A 26,562-nucleotide genomic window follows, 5' to 3' on the forward strand; every position below is an offset into this window, starting at 1 on the left:
CTGTCTGAAATAATATCTGGTCACTGTAGAACTTTTAAGGAATTATGTTTTTGCAAAACATTTCTTAAGAAAAATAAATGCAATTTCAGCAACATTATGCCTCAGTGTATCGTTTTACATTACAAATTACAGATCACAGAGTATCTACAAAGACACAAAACATTCAGTGATCTGGAACTGAACAACACAGTATTTTACTTTATGATCAAAACAACAAAAATCAGACAACAAACAGCAAAAGCAAGACAAAATATTACAAAAATGAGACACAAAATAACAATGAGAAATATAGTATATTACTTTATGATCAAACAACAAAGATCAGACAAAAAAGACAACAACCAGCTAAAACAAGACAAAATATAACAAAAATGAGACACAAAATGACAAAAGCGAGAAATAAAATGACAAAAAATGAGACAAACGACATGAAACAGAACAAAAAAATTAGACAAAAAATTACAAAGTGACAAAAAAGTGGACAAATGACAGACACGTGACAAAAATTACATAAATGACACAAATCAGACAAAAAATGACAAAGGCGAGAAATAAAACGAGAAAAAAAATAGACAAACAACACAAGCGAGACAAAAAAACACAAAATGACAAAAACAATGCTCAAAACAACAAATAAAGCAAAACAAAATGATAAAAAAATAGAAAGGCAAAAAGGAAAGAAAACAACAAACACAAGAAACAAAACAACAGAAACCTGAGACACATGACAAGTCAGGCAAAAAAACAAAAACAAGACAAAATATTACAAAAATAAGACACAAAATAACAACAAGCAATCTAGTGCTTTACTTTATGATCAAAACAACAAAAGTCAGACAAAAAAGACAACAAACAGCAAAAACAAGACAAAATATTATAAAAATAAGACACAAAATGACAAAAAATGAGACAAACGACATAATTTAAAACAAAAAATTAGACAAACAAGTTACAAAGCAATAAAAAATGGACAAATGACAAAAACGTGACAAAACCTGCTCCAACTCTGGTAGAGAAGAAAGAACATTTAACTCAGTCAGGAACAAATCATTCTGAATTCTAACCCTGCATAGCTACTGTATATCACTTACCTGTTCTCTTACCTGCTCTCTATAGTCCACCTGCCACGTGTATGCAGGCGGTCTTCATCGTTCATAACTGTATTTGCTCTAAACTATTGTGTTAAACCCTCATTTTCCCTCTGCAAACTGTTGCCTTGCTTTATTCCATGTGTGATGTATTTTGTGTAGCTACTCTGTCAGTGTAGAAAACATTGCAAAGTTTTCACAGACTTGACTAATAAAGCTGATTCTGATGCATTCAGGTACATGGATTACAATGAATGCAGTATTGAATGTTTTACGACAGCAAGTATTCAGCAACAATAAGATTTCAAAATGTGATGTTTACTGGTCGATAAAATTGAATTTCATTGCATCATTTCTTTGCTTTCACATCTTTGTATCAAGTTTTTATTTACTTTTCTATAAAGTCATGATTTTCTTGACTTACTCACACTTTAAGCAAGATCATGATTTTACAGAAAAGTCAATACATAAATACATAGATTTGGTGTTATGCATGCAGTTGTAGCCACAACTAGACTTTTATTGAGTTTTTCCTTTGACAGATTTGTAAGACAGTTGTTTTAACATTATAGATGGTTGCCTTAAGTAAAATTTAAACACCATTCTGAGATCCTGTCTACAAACTACTGGGCTATTTTGTTTTTTATTGCAGCTATTTAACTTCCCATCAAGGAAAATCTTGATAATTCAGACAAATGTGTGCCAAACATTTTGTGAAGACAGTATTTTACTGCCATAAGGTATTCAATGAGTATTCAGTAGTAACAAAATCTCAAAATCCGGTGTTTACTTGCCTATGATATTCAGCTTCATTGCATCTAATAATACATTATTTGCTTTCATATGTAAAGAAGTTAATAAAATATAATGGGAGTAGATTATATTGAAATACAGGACATCGTGCTGGCAGAAACTTGTAAGACACACTATTTTAAGTGTGCATGAGGCTGGTAAAGCATGATTTTATAGAAAAGGCTGTGAATAAATATAGAGAATTGGTGTTATTATGCAGTATATGGTATGTGCTGCACTGCTGTCAGCGGATTAAAACTTACCTGTGTGATGCAGTTTTAGCCACAACTAGACACTTGAGTTCATTTGCAAAAACAGGTTACTCCGTTTTCAGAAAACTCAAAGGGCAGCTTTGACATGTAAATGAAACACACACTGTATGATCACATATTCTGAGATCCTGTCCACAAACTATTTTTCCGTTTTTCACAGTATATACTTATTTACTTCCAGATGGTTTAGACAAATGTGTGCTGCTGACCTTTTATGTTTTACCGTGATGTTGCATCCCAAGATGAAGCTGGCGTTGGCGGGCAAAAGCGTCGATCAATGGCCTCCTGAAGGCTTTTGTGGCTAAATGCGACAAAATCCCTGTAGCCAGGGTTCAAAATCTTGCAGAAGTGGAAGCTGATCGAGCAGAATATTAACTGTGTTTATAGCATGAGACGTTCACATGTCTACATACCTTTGATCATATGTTGTATTTGAAATTGATGCATGTTCTTCGCTCTGTGATTCAACTTTTAGCACCACTTAACTCTTTCACACATCAGGCGACTCACTACCTCCTGTCAGCTGCAGCAGGTTGCAAAACCTCCCTGTGTCTTCTATTATCAGGTGTAATTTTACCTGAGCCACTCAGAGGGGCTTGAACTGTTTTTACCGACATCTCACTTCTTTATACTTTGCATCGATGTATTAATCGTATGAGGAGTGAAACATCGTGTGACTCCTCGTGAGGTGTGACCCTGCAGGTGTCAGTGGGTTGAAGGAGTAAATATACCAGCTTCACCAGGTGTCCCTTCATCTCAGGTGCGTCCAGAAGGTTTTAAACAAATCCTCAGAGGTCTCTGTAAAGCATTTCATCAGGGAACTCTTTAGAAATTCACCGTGTGGCATCAACAACGAGCAAGACATGAACTGGTCGCCTGTCCGGCTGCAGTAAGATCTTAAACTCACCAGACAAATGAGCAAAAGCTACGTTAATTTTTTGACTCCTTTGTACCTTAAGATGTATCCACCTACGTTCATCTCCGCACCTGTGTCTCTTTGACACTGAACAAAATGTACAGGAAAAATAAAACAGATGGAAAAACCCGTAAATACTGAAATCGCTCGATGCCAAAACAGAAAAAAGCCAGCTGTGGTTTTTTTCTTTCCTCCTGCTGAGCTAAAATTAAACGTTCTTATTGCTGCAGCCTGTGTTACATTACACAGGTGAGGAGGTGTTGACATAGAAATAAACAGTCCAGGAATTCTTTTTTTCTCACATTGTCACTGCTGCAGATCTGCCACGGGACTGAACCTGGGGATTCGGATTTGTTAAGAAAACAAGTCAAACGATAAAATACTTGAAAATAGCAAAGATGATATGTTCCAGGGAGGCCTTTGAGTGAGCAGTGTTTCATGCTTTGATCGCGTCAGGTGTTGGGAACTCAAAGAGCTCCTCAGTTTTGACTTTGAGACCAGAGAAACGTTCGGTGTGTGATTGTAGACAACTCAGAGACCCTGGTGTCACCTTCATAGACCGTAAAGTGAAGTCTGCCTAGGCCACAGGAGAATTAAAAGCTGCTTCTTGTTGAGAAAATCTGACTGATGGGTGTCAGAAACAAACTATAAACAGATTATAGTTTATTAGGTACACCTCGCTAAAACTACGACAGTCTGATCACTGATCTTGCAATAAATTTCATCTTCATCAAGGTCATAATAATCACATTAAAACCTTTTTACAAAGTTGTTGATTCAACTTTGATGTGGTTTGTGTTGCTGATGAGAATGTGTTATTTATATATGTATAATATACACATATAAGGCGCATGTTTGTACTATTATGTGCCTGTTTTTCAGTTTTCTTTCTAGATTCTGTAACATTAATGAATTTTACACCTAATCAGTGAGCATTCTAACCCTCATGGAGGTAGGACTTATCCCAGGACTGCTTTAATTTAAGCTAAGTGTACCTGATAAACTGACACTTTGTGCGATGTGAGGATCTAATATCCTGCTCCTAGGAATGAACCAAACACTAATACAACCGTTTCCTCTTGTTTAAGCAAAAAGAATTTGGTTTATGTAGAAACAAGCAACGTTTTGCAATTGGATATTTCCCTCTCCTTCAAAAGAGTTAAAGCTAAAATAAAAAAAGAAAAAAAAGAGAGAAATGAATACCCACCCCATTGCACCCAGAATGACCACCTTCTGTAAAATGTTTGCAGATGTTACTGACAGAAAGCAAAAGGAAACCTGGGCGACAGCTCACAAGGGAGATAGATATAAGTGTACAGTACATATATATAAAATATAAAATCTGAAATATATTTTATATATATATTAAATTGTGTTACGGTTCAGTATCTTCCACTACACAGCATTAAGGTGGCGTGTCTGATTATCTTTTTTCTCCTTCATTTTTTTTTTCAAATCCTATTATATAAACCAGAGGAGAGTCAAAGCAAAACAAATGAATCAACGAACAAACAAATGTGGGGAAACGGGGAAAAAAAATAAAAATAAATGGAAAACTAAGCAACAGACGAAAGGCCTCCGCCCCGATCCGAAGCCCGTCCCCTCCTCCAGCGCCCGGTGGAGGGGTGAGCTCGCTCGGACGAGGTGGGACAGACCCGTCCAGCTGTACAGCGCAGTGAAACATAACTTACATATTAGCTCATTTTTACACGTACAGTCGTGATCAAGGCACAGGGATCTTCTACAAGTTATTTTTTTTCTTCAATAAAGTTGTACAAAATAATACATTTTACAGTCTGTACAAGAATAATAGTCCAGCAGTAAAATAAAGACAGACGTACTTAAAGCCGGGTGGGGGTGGAGGGAGCGGGTGTAGGAGGGGGGAGGTGAGAGAACAAGACGAGAGGGGAGGGGGAGGAGGGGAGGAGGGGAGGTCGTTGTGTGGACGAGGAGGGGTCTGGAGCTTGTGTGTGTGTGTGCGTTTGTGTTAATGTGTGTGCTCCCATGTAAAAATGTTGCATCCAGTCATTTCTGTAACTTCATGCTTTCCTTTTTGCTTTGTTTTCTTTTTTTTTCCTTGTTAAATAAAACCTCTCCTTTATTTTCCATATGCTGAACAGTTGTCAAATAGCAGCAGGGGCAAGAGGGGTGAGGGTGTGTGTCTGTGTGTGTGTGTGTGTGTGTCTGTGTGTGTGTGTGTGTGTGTGTGTGTGTGTGTGCGCGCAGGGGTAGGGGGTCAAATGGTGCACAAAGGCAGATCACACACACAGTGTACACCAACACACAACATGGGGTAAAAACTAACAAAAACTTAAAAGTTGAATTGTGTTATTACAGGAATATATAATATTTATATTTATATATATACATATTTATATACACACATATATAAATATCTATATATATAGCTTGGATTTTTTGCACTGCATGAAGTTCACTGGTATGCATGAATTTATGCATTGTATGATATTTTTCTAGTTTTTTTTTTGTTTTAAATCCTTTTTTTTTGTTTGTTTGTTTGTTGTTTTCTGCCATCCCTCCTCGACTGGTTTCTTGAAGAGCAGGTCATGTGAGCCGTGTGGTCTTATGTTCGAGTCACGCTCACGTCCACAGGCAGCCGCTAGTCAATTAGTCTGTCTGTCCCTGGGCACAAAAAAGGCTCACAGCCCTCCTCTGGATCAGTTTGCCGCCCTCCGTGTCCGTCGTTCGCTTCTTCTCTTCCTTCGTTCGTCTTCAGCACGCGGTGAATAAACTCCTCTCTCTCAGAACGCGTTATTTTATCCGTCCTCTGCCGACTGTGAAAAGCAGGAGGACTTAAAAGTGTGTGTGTGTGATATTAAAACCTATTTAAGGGTCTGAATGTCTTATTCTGTAGTGTGTGTGTGTGTGTGTGTGTGTGTGTGTGTGTGTGTACCTGCGAGTGTTTGTGTTCAAATATCTGAGAGAGAGCTAAAAGGAGAGATCGCCTACACTGAGGGATTCCAGTCTCGACCCTCAGTCCTGGGTCAAAGTGTAGCCGAGTACAGCAGTCAGTCCAGGCTAATAGTTGATTGATGAAACTGTTGTTGGTGTGTATCCGTAACTTCTTTTTCTTTATTCCTTTTGTTAAAAAAAAAAAAAAAAGTCGTTCCACTGTTCAGTTTTTCTGAAAGTTGCGTTGCCGGGAGGAGAAGTTGTATCAGGGTGGAGGGGAGGCCAGGCGCTCGCTCGCTCGCTCGGTTGGTTGGGTGAAGTTGGTGGAAGGTGGAGGGGGGTGACTGGCTAACTGGTCATGGGGGAGGGAGGTGGGGAGGGTAGCTAGGTAGGTCGGTAGGTAGATAAGCAGACCGGACGCTGCTGCTGCCCATCACAAGAGCTCGTACTGCCGTAGGTGCATCCTCTGTATGATGTCACGACAGTCATTGAAGACGCGGCGGATGTTTTCGGTGTCGACCGCGCAGGTGAAGTGAGGGTAACAGTAATGCCGTCCGTCCCCGCTGGCCGTGCTGATCCTCTGCAGGAGACACACAAACAGAGACCATGATGCTGTTTTCTGATGAACACCGACGCAGTGATGCTGCTGATTCGAGCTAATTTATCACTAATAAATACACAGGTCAATACATAATTATGGGACTTTATGTGTCATAGTTGACATTTTTGCTGCTTTCGGGCCTAAAATCAACATGGCCGCCTGTAGCCAAACACCACATGGCATTTTTACAGAAAAATTCTTCTAAGTATTATATATACAATTGAGTAAAATTGAAAGTTCTTTATAAAGATATTGTAGTAAACCTGTTGACATGCCATAAATCCACACTTGACTTACAAACTACTTTATATTAAAAAACTCAGAAAGCCTTTTTCTTCAGGAGGAAATGACATCATGTGGAGCAGGTCATGTGACTTCCTTGAGAGGTGTTTTTGTAATCGGTAACTTAGTTGAGAATGATCACATATACAATTTGTTATTTTCCATATAAAATTGGACATATTGCCAAAAAAAGAAATATCTGTCATGATTAGCTCAACTTCATAAAAAGAACACAATTTTTTTTCTTGAATAAGCTCATTTTATTATTGTTTAGCTAATTAGAAGGTGGTTGTTGTTAAATTTATTAGATATTTAGTTGACATTTTAGTGACATCCAGTCATTTTTTTATTAATAAGTGATTGTTTCCATAATAAATATGAATGGGATTCGTAAATACATGATCATAATAAACATAAAAAAAATCATTTTTTAAAACTTTCGATAAAAATGTATGCAAGATTTATCCTATGGACTTCAAAAGTCCCTCATTTATTTATTGACCCATACAGAAGTGGAAAAAGGTAGAATATTTTCTTTCGTATATTACAACTATTCGTTTATTGGTCACTGCATCTTAAATCATCACATTTTTGATAAAATTCCTGCTTAACTGTGTCTGATTTGACTGAAGTTTTTATGGCATAAAATATATATATTTGTAAAGAAATGTGTGAAGTTTTAGCTTTCTTACTATGTTTAAGATGACAATATCTCAACATTTTCACTGTTATTTATCATCATGCCGTTGATTCAGCAATATTGGAAAAGTAAATCACATATTCTTTGACTATGTGTAAATTAAAGTATGAAACAAAGTTCACACCTTGATGAAAAATCCTATCTTTTCTTTTTTATAACCATATATCAAAAAATATTTTATCTTTTATTTTGTATTATTCTGATATGCAGTTATATGTGGATCAGAAAACATCATTACTTGACTTCTGCATTATAATTTCTTTTTTGTTAATATGTGCTCAAAGAGGGGGCTTTTCCTGATGGATTATTTTCATATTTTAACTCACTCATAGACACCAATCTTTTGATTTACTTCTCCAATATTACAGATTCTGAATGAATGTTACAATTAAATTAGAAAAGCACTCAGAGAGCTGTGGTACTCCTCCAAGGCTGCTCAGTGGTTGTATCATTTCCAAAGGATAAGTCCTGATAAAACCGCAGCGGTTGATTGTAGTAGGATCGCCATCATGTGATCATCAGCAGGTAGCTGTTGCAGTGTTCACTTGTTGTCATAGTTACAGTGACGCCGTGTGGCTATCTCACAATCATACAGACATCTTTAACAAATCCGTGGACCCAGACTATAAACCCCATCACTGCCAAATCTAATCACTTGGTCCTTGTGTCATTTCTGACCTTCCCTGAAAATTTTATCCAAATCTGTTTGTCTGTTTTTGAGTAAAAACAGACAAACAGATGTATGCTGACCGTCACATAACTCCGCCAAAGCTTTGCCTCCTTGGTGGAGTAAAGATAACTCTGAAAATTTCAGGCTTCAATGCTCAATAATTCCTAATATATTGTCATTAAGCTTTAAATTTGAATGTGCTTAAAGTGGGTGGACGGGCAATATTATTTAAAAAATTAAAACAGATCTGCTGTGTCACTCTCAAGTTTCACAGGAACTATTTTAAATATTCATCATTTAAGATAAAAAGCAAATCAGAGATGGTCGAGCAGAAGGCCCCTGATGATTTGAGATGGAATCACCCTTATGAGGGTCTTTTTGATCAAGTTTGTATTTTTATTAACACTTAGAGCAGCTGAAGCTGTGCATTTCAACGATTTAACTATTATTTCTAGGTAATTATACCAATTCTTAATTGACTGTTTTAAGTCACCTACTTCATGACTTCCCTTTAAAGTTCCCATGTGAACACTTTGGAAATATCTTTGGTGCTAAGCTGTCATGGACACTAAAGCTGGTTGAATGTAGATTTAATGAGATTAAAGTGTGAAATATTATTGAGAAAAACTGGATGAGATCACTCTGTGGTGGATGGAAGATGAACCCACATCCCATGTAATTCAGCTCCATGATTACGATAAGAATCGACCTTTATGTGAAGTCCGGTTTTTGATTATTCCGCCTCATGCTACAATGTTCTGTAAAACCGCCAGATAAAGAAACATGCAAGGAAAGTGATCAAATTCAACCAGGTAAAACAAGTTTTACCTGGTTGAATTTGAGCTTTGTACACACCAGAAACTCATCCCGTATGAAGTACTTTGCCCTGGTAACACGGGGATCTTCTCCTGGTTCTGGTATTGCTGTTGAAGAAGGAGAAATCTGGTCACATTTAAGCCATTTAGATACTCAGACAGTCCAGGACGAGCTCTTCCTGTGTGCTACATCTACAGGATCTCAACATGTTTAGAGAAGCTCAGACAACACATACACACTAACGTAAGCTTTCTATGTCACTGCCTTAAAGTTTTGTTTTAGTTTGTGTTCTCATAGACTTCCTACAAACTAGCCAAAAACTAAAACAATCAAACCACCTAGCTCACTGATTGGACATCTTTCTGCTAGAAACAGACTTGTGGCGACTGACAGCAAGTCAGAGTCAACCGAACATCAGAGCCGGTCTTACCATCATCAGGTGTAGTGTAGCGTGCAAACTCTGTGAAATACTCCTCAATTTTAGACTTCCCAGCCAAAACCTTCTCAGCGAGCAGGTCCTGTTTGTTCAGGAAGAGGATTACTGAAATGGTCCGTAGCCACCTGTGGAGGAAAACGGACGAGTTCAGTGCCAGGTTCCCTTCGACTCGGTTAGCCCAGGGCCTGAAATATGTCACAGGTCTGCTGCTGGAGAGTCCCCGTATTTTAAGCAGAATTAGGTTTTAATAGGCTTTGGCTAAAGAACATGGGAATAATGTACTCTCTGGAGTTCTGGGTTGAAAAGGTCTCAGAGCTTCTGCCATAAACAGTCCATATGCTCCCACAGGGAAAGAAGAGTCAGAGAAGGACGCAGCATCCAGTCACTGTTTCCTCCCACCATGCACACATCCTTAAGCAGGAACTTTACATTTATGCAGGTGTTTAGACCATTTTCAAACACTGAATTTGCTTTGTTGTTATACCTTAAGTTAAAAGTGTCTTTAGTCTCGCAGTATTAAATCTCCCTGAAGTGATGCAGTGATACTCACACTGCACTAAACTAAACAAGAGATGTCTCAGGTCTAAATTTCTTTTCCACAACTCCAACTTTGTCTTTGTTCGTTGAGAGACACAAATCTGAAATTGGTCCCACAAAAAAAGATTAAAGGACAAATCCAAAGTGTCTCTGACCTGTTGTTCCAAATGTTCTTGAAAAGATTGAGGGCTTCCTGTAGTCTGTTAGTCTGATTGTCTTCTCTGATCACCATGTTGTAGCTGCTACTCGCCACCACGAAGATGATCGCCGTCACATCTGCGTCACACACACACGACAAACTGGGATTAGCACACCAAATATGAAGAAAACTACCAAAAACAAACTCAGATACAAGCGCTTGTTCTTCACTTGAAACCCAAATAAACCAATGGAGATTCATCTGATTAAACCAGACACAAGTTCCTGAATACAATTAAAAATGATTTAGCAAATTAGCATAGAGTAAATAACTCACTGCAAGGCTAAGCTATCATCATTTCATTACAACAATTAAGCGGGGCAAGCTCCGATCATCCTACCGTTAAAACACTGGATCCATTTTCGGCGTTCATCCCTCTGACCTCCAACATCGAACATACTATGAGACACAGGAGGTTTAAAGTTTAATTCACACTATGAAACAGGATAAAAACATGAGACGGATGGAGAACATCTGAATGAATGGTTTCTATTTATTCGTCATCCAACATTGTGATCAGTAAAAGTTTGTGGCAGCTCACTGGAAATTGACTTTGTCTATTTGAAATCTTGTCTCGAAGATCCCAGATGTCAGCACTCTGCATCGCAGCAGGTCCTGAAAGAGAGAGAAGGAAGAGGAGGGTTAAAGACAACAGAAGTGGAGAGGAATGTGGAGCACACAGAAGATGGATGTAAATGTGTCAGAAGCAGAGGACAACAGCAGAGAAAGAAAGGACGAAGACAACGGAGCCGAAAATGTGAGTTAAGGCGTAAATGATCCCTTCGTATGAAATCAACAGAATAAATAAAACACTTAAATGAAGAGGCTCCCTTTTATTAAACAAAGAACATTAACACTAGACAATAGTAAGAACCAATTCATAGTTTTATCTGACCAACAGTGTAAAATCCTGAGAATATTCGAAGAGCAGACAATGGACCACAGTTACTCTCTGCCACATAGTTTTATGTCGAAGTGCCTGAAAATTTGTAAAATTTAAGCCCAGTTCTCTAAAAGCTCTAACAATAAAATGATAAACATAGTATATTTATACACCTTTCTGCAAAACATCCCACAAGGACTCACATCATATATATATATATATATATATATATGCAAACGTATCTGCTGATGTCTAATAACTGACCAAACTTTGGTCAGTTTTGATTGACTGACTGGCTGCAGACAGTGGAGGACCTCAGGAAGATTGCTCGGCCTGGCGACTCACTGACAAACAATAAAGCACTAATGTTGTATGGCAGGAACACAGACGGAGCAGGTGAAGGAAAACACAGGGCTGGTAAAACCTTTAGAGCCCTACTAGACCACCAGTGCAGCAGCCAGGTGTGTTTTTGACAGATGGACAGACTGATGGTAGCATTAAGGTCCTATAGTTTCTGTAATAGCGAGGATGGAGTGTTGGCTCGCTTTTTTTTAAACTATATGATTAGGCCTAATTAGGCTTGTCCCAAAAAATTAGACATCATTTCGCAGGCCAATAATTTTGGCAATTCTTGTTGAAATAGCCTCAAATTTTCACAGAATGTATAGAAACAGATCAGGATTTTATGTTGAATGTTTTATTTTTGATCTGTTTTCAGGTTGAGCCATGGCGTTCACTCCCAAAGAGAAGTCATTTTGCGTCTTGGAATATGCTCACACACAGTCACACAAGACTGTGCAGCGTGCCTTCAATGCAAAATTTGGAAAAACTTCATCAACTGGCAAACAAATCTGGACTTGGTACCAAAAATGTAAAGAGGAAGGCTGCTTATGCAGGGCTAAAGGATCTGGTAGACCATCATCAACATAAACATATTCCAAGACGCAAAATGACTTCTCTTTGGAAGTGAACAGCATGGCTCAACCTGAAAACAGAGCAAAAATAAAACATTAAATATAAAATCTTCATCTGTACATTCTGTGAAAATTTCAGGTTATTTCAACAAGAATTGCCAAAATTATTGGCCTGCAAAATGATGTCAAATTATTTGGGACACCCTGTATTTCTAATGCTCCTATGATTCAATGCAACTTTGTATCAGAGTGTTAACAATATTAGCCCACTGGTAATGTTTTTCCTCAACCTTACAACTTAAATCATTTTCTGATGCACTAAAAAAAATATATATTTAGATAAATAAATTGACATCATTAATGTCAAACCACTATTTGAGGAGGAAAATGTTTGATTGGCCTAGCTTCACAGCCGTCAGTGATGATGCAAAATTAGAGCCAAAGAGCGGTCAGTTTATGGTTTCCACGTCCACATGGGTGCATGTAAACTGTCATCTGCCCAACTTAGAGCCTTTGCAAACATCTGTGCACAATTTGAGACAATGATAACGACCTGATCCTCAGTCTGACTCTGGTTAAGCAGTTTCACACATTTTTTTTTGCCTTGCCATAGTAGCAAAGGCGACGGCGTGACCAAATGACATTAATGTTGGCCGAGTGAGTCATGACAGTGCGACAGAGAGCCAGCATGCAGGACAATCAAACTGAAGCTGCAACGTGGAATTCAGCCAGCAGTAATTTGTTTTATTTTATTGGCAGCGTGTTTTTTTCAGTTGTTGATTGAGTTCAGTGAATGAGGCCCGTGTTGAACCTCTATTAAGACGGTGCTGAACGTCTCACCTGATCGGTGGGTGTGTAGTCATTCTGCCTCACCACATCAATCCTGTCTAAGAAGCTGCAAAGAGAACGGAAAACACAGCCAGTTAGATCAGCGTCATCACACAGTAATCCAATAACACAATGGCAGAGTAACGTGTAATATATTCACAGTGACTGGGGCGTTTGAACTGCCCGCTTTCAGTGATTATCAAAACAAATGCTCCCTGGCGATACATCCACCAGATGTGAATGCAACTTAAAAATCCAGACCCGTTATAATGTGCTAATGTGGGAACAGTATGGCCACACAACGCAGCAGTACAGTAGTGAGATCAGAGAAAGATGGAGGACGGCGTTCCTGGAGCGACCACGAGGGGGCGTGTGTTTTTAATTCACAGTGAGATCAGAGGCAGCCAGTCTGAGTCACCAGCAGCCGTTTGCTCTGTCAGACCGGAGAAGCCTCGTCAATGGAGCTGCTGTAGTAGTACTTGCACAGGAGGAGAAGTGTGTGTCTGTGCGCATGTGGCAGTGTGTATGTGCGTGGGTGGGTATGCAGGGCCTACAGTGCGTTTGCACAGTGCCTACCCAAAGATGCGTGCTAACTGTTCTGCCCTACATTGCTGCCGTTTTTCAAGGTGTGTGAGCCGCTTCTGATGTTTTCGCGATGACTGTATCAGGGTCACGTGCTGAAGGTGTCTGCTAAACCGACACAAAAGACCACAGATACTTTTACACAGGCGTCCGTCAAGACTGAACGTCTCTCGTGTATCCCAGGCTGGAGAAGTTTAAGTGTCTGTTAAACAGAGGGGGAAAAAAACAACCGACTGCTCATTCATCCTGGTGTGTAGGCATGCATGTGTATAGAAAATGAATGCGAGGACTTGGATGGTCACGTTAGAGTCTTTTAGACTAATATGGACAAAACACACCAAAAAAAGACAGAGGTTTAAACGTCCCAGCTGTCCTGACAGTGCGTTCAGACGTACTGAAGAAACATTATTTAGGAAGAAGAGTAGCAGTGGAAAGAGGAGTGGGCTGAACTGAGAGCTGTTCTGCTACACTGGGAGGAATTTGGTGATTATCTTTAAGCTGCAGTGGCAACTATCCTATTTGTCCCACCAGTCTGCATCGATCAAGCACAAGCGTTACAGATTTTCCCACAACAATTCCTCTTAACAGTGAACCAACAAGCACATCTACAGAAGCAGAAGAAAAACTTCACAAATGCAAGAACATTATGTTAGTTATCCTGCAGGACAGCCTCATGTGTGTTAACCACAGCATATTAAACAATAAAATTTAACACTTTTAGGGGCTAAAGGAAGCTTTAAAGATTCCTAATGCTATCTGAGTGCCAGTGTGACCCTATTTGGGGACAGATAACATAAATGAGACACTGTGCCAATCAGGTGGAAGGTCAGTTTCAACTGCTTTATTTGCCTTTCAAACGAGATAAAACCTGTACAACTTCTTCAGACCTTTAAGTATTAAATAAAAGAAGGGAAAAGCAAAACTGGTCACAATAAATAAAACTGCAAACAATGGATGTAGAGCAAAAAGATACATTTTTTAAAGACAAGGTTTCGTAATAAAAACTGCTGCTACTAAGTTGCAACCTCAACTAGCAAATTTCCCGAGCAAAAAATAAACTCTGCCAGGACTCCGTTTTAAAGTAATTCCTGGGTGCTTGCTAAAACACAGACAAACAAGCTAGCGTGTTTAATTCTCAGCCTGTCCGGTCGTCTCTTCTGACCGGCTGCCTGCACTCCGTCCCTCTAACTAGAAAGGCAAGACGCTCGGAGAACAGGTATGTAGCCCCCTCTGAGATAACAAGGAATGTGGCAGGCAGGGGTGAAATGTGACAGGAGGGCTGCAGGTAACACACTGAGAGGAACAGGGGGCTGGATGAAAAGAAACCCAGTCAGGAAGAGGAGAGAAGTGTCAGACTGTGGAACAAAAAGAGCGGTCCGTGCGCATTTCTTCGCACAAATGCACAGTGGCACGCATGTTCATGTAAAAACACACACGGAGGCTATTAAGCAGCCAACCGGTCTGGTACCGTCGGCTCTCTGCGGGGGCCAAGTGGCTCAGCTGTTCCCACACCACAGAGCCTCTGCTGTGCCAGCACACCCAGAGCCCTCAGCGGACAAATGTTCAGAGCCGAGCAAGCCCCCGTATCCACAGCTCAGACCCTCCAGCATGTAACCTCACCCTCCCGTAGCTCTTCCCCCCTCACCAAAAACATAAATAATACGGATGTGACAGAATCCAAAAGCTGCAGTTCTGATGATGACAGAGTTAACATGGCTGCCGCCGACATCTGCCGAGGCCAAACTCTTGTTTATCTACTGCTCTGGTCTGAGGCGTCGACACGCCCAGGACAAACACACTGCTCAGTTTTTAGCAGTTCTCCCTATTAATAGGAGAAGTGCCAATAATAACCGTGCCTAGTAAGTTGAACTAAATAATAGTGGCTGCCCCAGTAACAGAGAGGTCTGCGGTGTTATGTATAACCTGTCAGGGTTATTCTGGGGTAGCAGACGGGCTGACTTAAACTCTGGAAATACACACAGGACACTTGTCTGGTTTGAAAATAACCCACTATTTACAAGAAAAGATAAAGCACATTTTTCAAACATTGCTTACTCTTCTTTTTTTGTCGTACTTTTTACTTTGTGTAGTTTTAGGAGGGAGATGTAGGAAAAAAATGTAAACTGTAATTCTTTATTTAGATTCTTGCAAACTGTTTTGTTAAAATTCAAGAATAAAGTAAGTTTCAGGGAGATTTCAGTCAAAACTCTGGTTTAACAATTAGCAAAATCAAAGGAACTAAAAAAAATTATATTTGCAATTTTCTTCCTTTTTATTGTAGCAATACTTAAAAACCTTCTTGATAAGAAATAACTGCTATGAAAATATATAAATAATCTGTTCTAACTGTATCCCCTTTGCTGATATTAAAATCACACCTGAAAAGGAGCTCTGCACAGAAGCTCTGAATTGTCTTTTGAATTCCTCTTCGCTCCACAGTCAAACTGAGATCTTTGTGTGCTTCAGAGACTGAAGGGGCCACACCATCAGCAGCAGCGTGTCGTCCCGGCAAAGCTGATAACACTCTCATAGCGCATTCATCTTGTTAAAGTGGCAGTATTAGGACAAAGGATTACCCAGATTATGAGCCGGTATACATCCTCAGCTCTGCACCGGATTAAAGCTGCAAAACTGTGTTGACTCGTCTGGCCGGTACACTTACAGCTGGCCTGCAAAATATCCTCAATTATTAGTTTAATTTACTTAAAAATAACACCTAATAAATTTAACAAGATACCCTGGAGTAGGCTTTATTTATTTATATATATTAAAAGTTTAAATCATGCTGTCATTATTTGATATTAACTTTTACAAATGGGGAAAAACAGCCAGCATTTGTCATTAAACTAACCGTGAGGCCCAACGCAGATAAAATTATAATAATTTTTAAGTACATTTTCTGACATGTAAATAACTCTCAGAGTTTATGGTTTATTGTGACACAATTAAACAACATCTGGAAAACTGTGCCCCGCGTCCGAGCGGTTCTGCTGATCGGCCGTGTGACACACACACACATACGAGTCAGCGAGCAGGATTACGTCCCTAAAAAGCGCCTCTTTCCACATCTGCTCTAATCTATTTACGTCTACCGGCTTTTCAGAAAGCTCAGGAAGTCTGACAAACACTTGTTTATTAACAAAGAAAGCAAAGAAATATTTCTGCTCGGTTAAACTGGTTCAACAGCTAAATTTTTTGAAAAAAGAAAAATTAAAATTGCCTATAATCTGTAAATAAAGTTGTTTTAAAATAATGAACATTATCATTAGAGTGACTACTGACTTTAAAAATACTTCACTGTTAATGGCACTGACACTTAAAATGTTGATATATAACAGATTTTTTTAATTACACCATAAAAAGTGCATAAAGAGCATCTTATATGTAACCTTTCTTTAAGTTCTCAGGGCAGTAATATGAGGCTAAACCTCACAATTCAAAGCAAACTGCAGATTTCTGTAATGCAAAACTACGAGCGCGATTTTTGCCACTGCAGGACGCTGAAATCAATCCATGCAGGAGAGAAAAACCGAAGCTTAAGTCAGTAAAATGGTCTTCCTCGAGGAAGGGGTGTAGGGGGAGAAGGATGGTGCACGGCGCCGCTGAGCGGAGCGATTGGAGGGGCTTACTGCTTCTTTTTACGTTAACGCTTCGCACCGCGGGCCGAGCAAACCGAAGGCTTCACCGGCCGATCCTTAATCAAACACACACACACACTGCATCCAGAGAGGGAGAGCGAGCGAGAGAGGCAGAGAAAGAGGAGGAAAGAAAAGAGAGAGAAGGCTGTGTCTGACATTACAGCGCTGCTCCAAAAATAGCTCCCTGGCGCCCTGGCCTCCAGCTTGGTTGTCATGGTGACAGAACCACAGGCGCTATAAATAGACAATCGGCTCCAAATCTTGTGCTACTGGAGAGAGGCCAGAAAGAGGGAGAGACAGACAGAGAGGGAAGAAAGAAAGGAAGAAAGGCGGAATGAGCGAAGGAAGGAAGAGAAAGAGAGGGAGAGAGGAGCAGAGCGAGCAACAAAAGAGATACAGAGAGAGAGAAATGCAGGGAATGGAGTGGGTTATAGAGAGCGGAGGGGAAAAAAGAACAAATTAAAGAAGAATTAACACAAGAGGAAAAGAAAACACAAAGAAAGTGGAAGGAGAAAGACAGAAAGGAGAAAAGGAACAAAAAGGAACAAGCTGATTAAGAAAGTGGAGCTTTAATGAAAAGTTTGGAATAAAAAGAGATAAAGGAAAATTAATAGAAGAGCATTAAACAAAAGTAAAAAACATAAGAATTCATAAAACATAAACCTATGAGAAAAGGCATAAAGGGGAAGAAAAACAAAAATGAAGAGCATAAGGCCTGAAGAAAGGGCAGAATTTAAACTACAAGAAACAGAAAAGTCTTCAACATGTAAATGAATAACAAAAATAAGGGGAAAACCCCCCAAAACTGAAAGAGAAGTCAAAAAGAGAAAAGCCATGAAGAAAGTGTGACACAAGATGAGACAGAAAGCCCAAAAATAGGTATAAGGCCAAGAGAAAAATCATGAAGAAAGAAGGAGGGAAACTGAGAAATTAAAAGCACAAATGAAGGGCGCGAGACCAAAAGAAAGCAGAGAATGAACAGGAAAGTACAAGACGAAGAGAAAAGGAGACAAAGAATAGAAAAGAAGAAAAGTCAGAAAGATTAAATGAGAGAAAAAGAGAAAGAAAGAGAAAAAATGGGATGAACAAAAGATAAAATGAAAAAGAACAAAAGAAATCTCACACACAATTACAACACCGAGAGGAAAAATGCAAATTGAGAAAAAGCAGCACAGATAGAAAGAGCAAACTTGGACTGGGGACATGGCGGCCTGTTAAACAGCAGCTCAACACTGAACACACACAGCATTCAGAAAATCACAATACACTGAGATTGCGACGGCAAAGTTTCCCAAAGCCGACTCCGACCGAGCTCGACTCTTTAAAATGTCCCTCGGCCTCGGCAACATCTGCCGCCTGCACACACCTGCATGTTCCCCCAAACACATTCAAGCCACCGCCGACGCGATCCCCCCCTCCCCACTTCAACGAGAAAATCAGTTTGTCTTTTACCATCCCTCCTTCTCCCCTCTTTCGCTCTCTCGCCCCCCCCCCCCAACCTCCCGATGAGTCAGAGACTCAATCCCAGCCATTTTCTGTCCCTGCAGAAACACCACCACACATCACAGAGAGGGAGACGGAGGGGAGGAAGGAGAGGAGAGGAGAGGGGGGAGGCCAGAGCAGTAATTCAGGGGGACTCCGGCGCATGTCGGGACATTATCGCCGGGACAAGATTTCAAAGAATCGACAGATAATAAACACAGCGGTGACACTCGGCTGGTGTCACAGAACGTATGGAGACGTTGGGTCACATTAATACCAACACACAGATTCCTCCGTTTCCTTTGGCTGGATAGGAATCTAGGTTTATATTCTGATCCCCTTGAAGCTTTTGATTAAAACTTGGCTTAACCCTCCTGTTGTCCTCATTTACGGGCACCAAAAAATATGGTTTCCTTGTCTGAAAAAATCCAAAAATTCATCCAAAATTTTCCTAAATTCTGAAAATTTGCAAAAACCTTCAGGAAGAAAATTCCAATAATTCCTTAAAAGTTTCCCCTAAAAGTTTTATTTAAAAAAAAAAAAAAAACTCAAATTTGGCAAGAAAATTCTTGTACATATTTTCAAAAAATGATTAAAAATCTTTCAAAAAAATCCTAAAAGTATCTAAAGTGATTCCATATATATCAGTAAAATTTCTAATATTTCCTTTAAGAACATTCACAAAAAAGAAATCGACCAAAATCCAGCGAAATTTGCTGGATTTTGGTTGACGTTTTGTGAATGTTCTTAAGAAACATTTTAAATATTTACTTTTTTCCAACAAAAAAATGCTCCAAAATTTCCCAAAAATTTTGAAAATGTGGACATCAGAAGTTTCACTGTGAAAATGTTTTTTTTTTTTTTTACACATTTTAAAACTTTAAAACGGGTCAATTTTGACCCACAAGACGACACGAGGGTTAAAAATTTTCCAAAGCCGTGTTCATAGGAAGTAAAAAAAATTAGAGGTAGGACGGAATTTTAAAAAAGTATATAATTAATTTGAGGCTTTGTAAACAGAAATATTTCAAATAATAGGCAAAGTTTTTCAATTCAAATAAATTTTGATTGGGACATATACGTGAACTTAACAAAAATGTTTATGTTTCATTTAAATTTATCTGCATTTTTCATCTGTCTACTACATTCTCAGATTACTGCAAACTCAAAGTCCAATTATAGCGATTATATTCAACATTTAAAGACTTTTTTAAAACTCAAACACTTTCAGTGTCTTGAAAAATGGCCTACGATGGGATGGCTACATTGTTTGCCACTACCAGGACTATCGTAGCTAATGTATACGCATGAAGTGTTTCCATTTATGCAAATGTGACGCATTGTGAAACTTTCATTAAACTTGTAAACTAGCCGTCGAACTAAAACGAGGGCAGATTCAGCAGCTTCAAATGTCCTCAAATGCTTTCTGAAATACTTTTTGCTGAACAGTTTTCAAAATAAAAGAGAAAGTTTAAATCTGAGCTGCCATCCTGGTCCAACGTTTCTGCGCTGATTCACTCTTCTTCACGGCTGGCTAACAGACTTTAGGTTCATTACTGCCACCTACTGGGCTAGAGTTTGTGTCAGTTTTACGGATGTGCCAGAAATTAGGGAACTGAGAAAGGTGCGACTAATTTTTTAACGCATTATTTTTTGTGTAATTAATGAATCGTAATTAACACGTTAAAGTCTCAGCCCTAGAAAAATCACAAGTATCTACCAACTAATCATTGTTTTTATTATAGAAAAAAGTTTTTCCAAGTAGCTAATTTTTTCCTCTATACTTATGTCCATATCATATATCCTTTGTAAGTCTCCAAAGAATCTGACCAACTTTTAATAAAAAGAAAAGAACAATTTCTGAGTGTATCTGCGTTAGGATAAGGGATTTAGAAACCAGCAAACCACAGACAATCAATTCTACTGTGATATTATGTCACACTCAGTAAGACAATCCCAACATTTTAAATTTTAATGCACCGTTGCAAATCTATAGTCACCTGCTTTGCTTAGAATCTTTTTAGGATTGTATGACTGTTAATACTATACAGAAATGTCACTATAGCACAGTAAATATCTGAGAATATGATTAAAAATGACATCTAGTGTGATCAAGGAGGATCAACCTGATTTGGACAGGTAACTGTGGATTCACTAAAACAAACTAAGAACACAGGATATTTTTACTTTTTAAGCTAATATGCTAAACATGTCAGCTAACGATTGCTTATTTGAAGATTTAGCACATAAAGAGCAACACTTCAGTTTCATTTGGAGTCGTCCAGTGCTCTCTCTTCTTTTAGCTTTACTTTGTAATTGTTTATATATTATATTATATAATTGTTTCCCATAGCTGCAGTCAAAAAAATGCATCCAAACTTAATTCTTGCACGGAAATCTGACAGTCAGGTGATTAGAGTAATACCATACGAGCTCAATAACGCTCTCAAATAAAGGCTAAACAGATCAAAAAATACATCTTGGATAAAGTTAGGTTTTGCAGCATGTCACCAAATTTCATCCAAATCAAAGCAAGTAAGCCCGAATAGACAGGACATCTCACTTCAATCCACATCTGACATCAAGTATCGCTGCTGTTAATGCAAAGATCAGGTTTTTAATTTGTTTTTCTAAATGCTTCAAGTCAGTGTAACTATTTGTTTCAGTAGCGCTATGTAATAGCTGCGTCATAATGTCGGTCGTTGGTGTCAGTCATTGGTCAAATGCACTCAGCTCTACGGTTTAAGAAAATGGTGGCAGTGGCAGCAGAGTACAACTCGATTACACCAGAGTCCAAGCAAAAGTTTTCAAAATCCAAGGCTTCAAAAGTAAAGAAAAAAAAAAGACTTCCACTTATCACAAAGCAAAAATGCGGTTTGTGCACGAGAAAACACACGGGTCTATTCATTAGTAGGGAGAGCTGCTATTATAAAAAGCCTACCTTCAAAATCCTATTAGTGTGAAGACAGAAAATGTGTAAATGTCGCTTGTGTTGGGCTTGTTGTGAGTTCTGTATGTAGAAATAATTTCAAGAAAATGAACTGTATAGAGAAATTGACTAATTAATCAATGAAGCAACCAAGAGGACACCAATTCAATGAACTCTGTATCATTACAAATCAACATACATATGCGTTGCTGCATCTCAAAACTGTAGAAACAAGTGCACGAGGCAGAAAGGAAACGACGACATGGAGAGGACTCCTTTTTGCATGACTTTGTTGGCTGTTTCTAAACTATAAGTGGCCAGCGGTGTTAACGATCGGCTTGTTTTTAACGAGTTCTTTTGGGCTGTATGTTTGCATTTATTTTCTTTGTTTGAGCCACATTTCAATTACATGTTATTTAATCTTCTCAGTTTGAGGAACAGTTCAGAATCTGAAGAAACGGGCTTAGTAGTGATAAGAGAAAGAACTCAATGGAACCAAACAGGACAGAGGACAAGAAGCATGAGTTAGCTCAGCTTAGACTGAAAACGGTAAAAAGTATTGTCTGGCTCTGTGTCCCAAAATTTGCCTGTAAGTCTTCTGAAGAATGTAAAAAAAAAACACTTGTTGTTACATCTGTTTCTAAACCATCATCATCTTTCATATCACTCCAAAGAAATACTCAGTTTCTATATGTCTTATTGCTAAAACTGCTCTAATCAGTTTTTAAAATGGGGTTTCCTAACTATCCATACTACTATGAGCAGCACGTTTAATTAAAATTAAGGATCAAATGTCATAGATCAACATTTTTAGAGACTTTCATTTCAGTGCGTACATGTTAAGACATACTAGGAATAACTTCTGGTAACAAACACAGTTCACAAGATCTCCGACATGATTTACAATCTGCAAATACTTCAGGATAAAGTTTACAGCTCGGTGATCTCTGTATGGATGAAACCACAGAAACCTGACAAACAGGCCTTCTGAGACAGAACAAATCCTCCGCCTCAGCCCTGTTAGAGGACACTGTCGCACTGTGAGGACCTCGTACATGAAAATACAGTCACAGCAGCCCGATCGACGCCGACTCAACTCCACACATCCACGTGAAACCAAGGACAACAACATCCTCGCAAATCCGCGACCATATAAAGCATCAGGAAGTGTTAATAAAAACAACAACAAACAACAAGAACACATCACAGAGGAGCATGACGGAGCAAAAATTTTTTTAAAAAAGGCAGTCGGGGAAGCTTCGGTGACTTTCTTCTCATCACACAGAGACAACAAAGCATCACCGCACCGGCCAACTTCCTCTACTCTTTTTTGATTTTCATCATGACAAGAATTGGGTGATGTCATTTTTTAAAATTTTATTCTTTTCTTGTTTTTAAAGAGAGGCGGCGTGGGTGTACGTGGGGTGGGCCTGACTTTTCCCCGTGCCGATCCCGGGGCTGACATTTTCATTTAATGCTAACAACCTTCATCAATAATGCTGAAGTTGTCTCTCTGCTAACACACTCGCTCATTCTCTCTCCTTCTGCAGCCTGCCTGGGTTAAAAATAGCTCTCCCCTCTCTCTTTCTCTGCTTCTCCGTTTACATAAGCACACCGAGGGGGGAGGGGAGCACTTCCGGTCTGGCCACCCAGCCCAGCATCTGATCCATAACACTGGGGCTGCTGGGTGTGGGAGAGAGAGGAGGAAGAGGAGGAGGAGAGGAGAGGAGAGGAGAGGAGAGGAGAGGAGAGGAGAGGAGAGGAGAGGAGAGGAGAGGAGAGGAGAGGAGAGGAGAGGAGAGGAGAGGAGAGGAGAGGAGAGGAGAGGAGAGGAGAGGAGAGGAGAGGAGAGATCCCACAATGCAGGGAAAGCCTCTCGTGTCTTCGTTTCAGTCTCTCTCTTTGGTATTTCTCCTCTGGTTGCCGTCTGTCTACAATCACACTTCTTCCAACAAAAGCTTTTCTTATCATCGACTTACCGACGGCCTCCTCTGACAACCCACAAACACGCAGAACCACACATACATGAGCAACAAACGCCTGTGGCCTGCATACAACATGACAAAGACACGCACCCACAAGGATAAGAACACACAACTTCATGCTACTATCTGTTCAGTACGACTTTATGCTCCTACCCCCCTACATTTAATTCATTTTTTGGAAGCAGTTATTAGATTGCTACAGTTCCTACATGGAGATTTCACAAATAAAATAAAGTGATAAGGTTTTGAAATGCAATATATACTTACAATTTTACATTTTTTTCACTTGTGGCCCCTTAAATGAAAGCAGTGAAAACTTGGGGCCCCAACAAGCAGTTCCACCAAACAGTGATTTCTCCTCTCAACATAGCTCATTTCATTCAAATGACTACCCAAACATCCACAGCAATAATAAAAGAAGAAAAGCACTCAGAGCGCACTGTCATTGTATCATCGGATGGCTGACATCTTGAAAAAAATTGAGCAAATTTGTGGCAGAAATCAGGGCACCATAGTATTTATTTTAATATATATCTACTTAAAATAAATGTACCCACAAGGAAAATGACCACAGGCGTGTGTTATGCATGTGTATGTTATGTATGGATACAGAATCACGTGACCTAAATATGTAGCAGAATCATGTGACCTAAAACCCCCACATTTTAATCAAGTCCCGATAAGTGCGCAGGTGGATTTGTAGTGGGCATCTGATGTAGCGTTCACTTGTCGTCATAGTTACAGTGACGCTATCTCGCAATGGCATAGAAATCCTTAACAAATCCGTGGATGCAGACTATAACCCGCATCACTACCAAAATCTAATCATGTGTTCTTTGTGTCATTTCTGACCTTCCCTGAAAATTTCATTCAAATCTGTTAGTCCATTTTTGAGGAATGTTGCACACAAACAGATTAACAGATGACAAATGTACGCCAATCGTCCTATAACTCCGCCATTCCTTGGCAGAGTAATAAAAAACTCAACAAGAGTCTAGATTTTAAATAATGTTCATGTAGCCAAACTTTGTTTTTTGTTTTCTGTTATCTTACACCCTCAATTTAATTTTTTGAGCCTTAGAGGGAGTCAATCCCAAAGTGCAGAACCACTGAATATCTAACATAAATATATATAAAGTAAGTAAAATGAACTCCAAATCAACTATCCACCACAGCACAATGCTCCTGATACATTCATGTAGTAATATCCCTCACAGAGGCCATTTTTCTCAAGACTGAGGGCTTCTTCTTTGGTCAATTCAGGTAAAATTTATTCAAGTATAACTTTAATTTCTTGCTAGTTTCACTTTAGTAAAGGATTTGTATACCTTTTCACCAAAAATCTGAATATGGTCATATTAACAAAATAACAAAAACATCTCCCTCACATAAGTGAAAAAGAGCATCAGCCTCAAACTTCCAAAACTCTAACATCATTTGACCACTGTGTGCTTAAACAAAGGCTTGTCTAAGATCAAAAGACCAAAAACATGTTTGGAGAACTGAGTTGAGCAGGGAAGGTGAAGCTAAAAGATCTCAGAATTCGTGACAAATAATTTAGATGTGTCGATCAAAACATACAGGATGGAGCGGCGCCAGTCTCTTTGAATGTGAGCAGCCACACAGAGATGCTATCAAGCCACCAGATACCGTCACCGCAAGGTTTGCATCTTGGTTGTTCAGCAAGACTAACTAGAAAGTCACCTGACAGAACAATCTGACTTATTTGGAAACGCACAGACGTTCATACACGGAAGTGCAAAGCAGAACAATCTGCACTCAAGCATCAATAAAAGTTTGGGATGAGTCAGCTGACATTAAATATTTGTTTGGCTGTCAACATCTCTGAACAAAACCAACAATTAACAGAACCTTTAAGCAACTACAGCCTGTCAGGTTTACAGCCACGCTAGCAGCTCGGTGAGGCACCAAAGCACTTTGAGCTAAATGCTAACATGCTCACAATGATAATGCCTAAACACAAAATACAGATGTTGAGTTAAATGCTAACATGCTCACAATGACAATGCTTATGTAAAGGTAGCATGCTAAAATTTGCTAAATAGCCCTAAACACAAAATGTAGATGATGAACTAAATGCTAACATAATCACAATGATAATACTTATGTAAGGGTAGCGTGCTGACATTTGCTAACTAGCCCTAAACACAAAATACAGATGATGAGCTAAATGCTAACATGCTCACAATGACAATGTTTACGTAAGGATATTGTGCTAACATTTGCTAACTAGCCCTAAACACAAAATACAGATGATGAGCTAAATGCTAACATGCTCGCAATGACAATGCTTATGTAAGGATATTGTGCTAACATTTGCTAACTAGCCCTAAACACAAAATACAGATGTTGAGCTAAATGCTAACATGCTGACAATGACAATGTTTATGTAATGTTAGCATGCTATATTTGCTAACTAGCACTAAACACAACATATAGATGATAAAGCAAAGTAGTGGACAAATTTTAAAGATACTACATCTTAAGGGGAGTTGAGTTTAACCCTCAATCTCATGACAATTTCTTGTCAACCTGCTGCTAATACAAACCAGTCAGAATAAACACAGTCAGCCTTCATTGTCGCCTTACAATCCTTGACACCTTGCGCTCACAAAAACCACATGAGAACACACCCAAACACCCCAAAGAGTGCACACTGAGCGGTGGATATTTGTATCTATGTGTGAACTTCAAGCCAAAGAGAAAAACCAAGCACTGGTGGAATATGTGTAGATTTAATTGCATGTATAGAAGTGCAAAAACTACAAGGAAAGGAAACAAAGACTTACTACTGTGCACAGTCGATAAGTTGATATTCATTGGACCTTTCCCAGCATGCCCGCACACCCTCGTCCTGCCAGAGGATCCTTGCGTGGTCATAAAACTCCTGGAAAGAAAAAGAAGGGTCTTGATCAACAACATACCACACCTACAAATAAATGCCAGTCAAGACTCTCATTATAGCCCATGAAAAGCGTCCGGCACGTGAGTAAAACAAGAATGCAGCTTTAATTCAAAATACAACATCCAAACAAAACACAAATATTCTTATTTCTAGCTTTTTTTCCCCAAGAAGAC

The 26,562-nt window shown here is 39.1% G+C and overlaps 1 protein-coding gene across 2 annotated transcripts in view; it reads right to left on the reverse strand.

Annotated features, from left to right (window-relative positions):
* Positions 1 to 4,140: 4,140 nt before the first annotated feature.
* LOC110956829 (guanine nucleotide-binding protein G(s) subunit alpha-like) overlaps positions 4,141 to 26,562 on the reverse strand; it is a 40,654-nt gene continuing 18,232 nt past the window's right edge. For both annotated transcript variants that reach the window (XM_051948862.1, XM_022202597.2), the window contains 8 exons: positions 26,274 to 26,371; positions 12,860 to 12,914; positions 10,764 to 10,837; positions 10,563 to 10,621; positions 10,179 to 10,299; positions 9,481 to 9,611; positions 9,090 to 9,157; positions 4,141 to 6,561 (listed from right to left, as the gene is read on the reverse strand). In XM_051948862.1, coding sequence (XP_051804822.1) covers positions 6,415 to 6,561; positions 9,090 to 9,157; positions 9,481 to 9,611; positions 10,179 to 10,299; positions 10,563 to 10,621; positions 10,764 to 10,837; positions 12,860 to 12,914; positions 26,274 to 26,371 — 753 coding nt within the window. In that variant the 3' untranslated portion in view covers positions 4,141 to 6,414. The remainder of the gene's footprint in view (positions 6,562 to 9,089; positions 9,158 to 9,480; positions 9,612 to 10,178; positions 10,300 to 10,562; positions 10,622 to 10,763; positions 10,838 to 12,859; positions 12,915 to 26,273; positions 26,372 to 26,562) is intronic.

Source organism: Acanthochromis polyacanthus, chromosome 5 (genome assembly GCF_021347895.1).
Source record: "Acanthochromis polyacanthus isolate Apoly-LR-REF ecotype Palm Island chromosome 5, KAUST_Apoly_ChrSc, whole genome shotgun sequence".
NCBI classification, from domain to species: domain Eukaryota; kingdom Metazoa; phylum Chordata; class Actinopteri; family Pomacentridae; genus Acanthochromis; species Acanthochromis polyacanthus.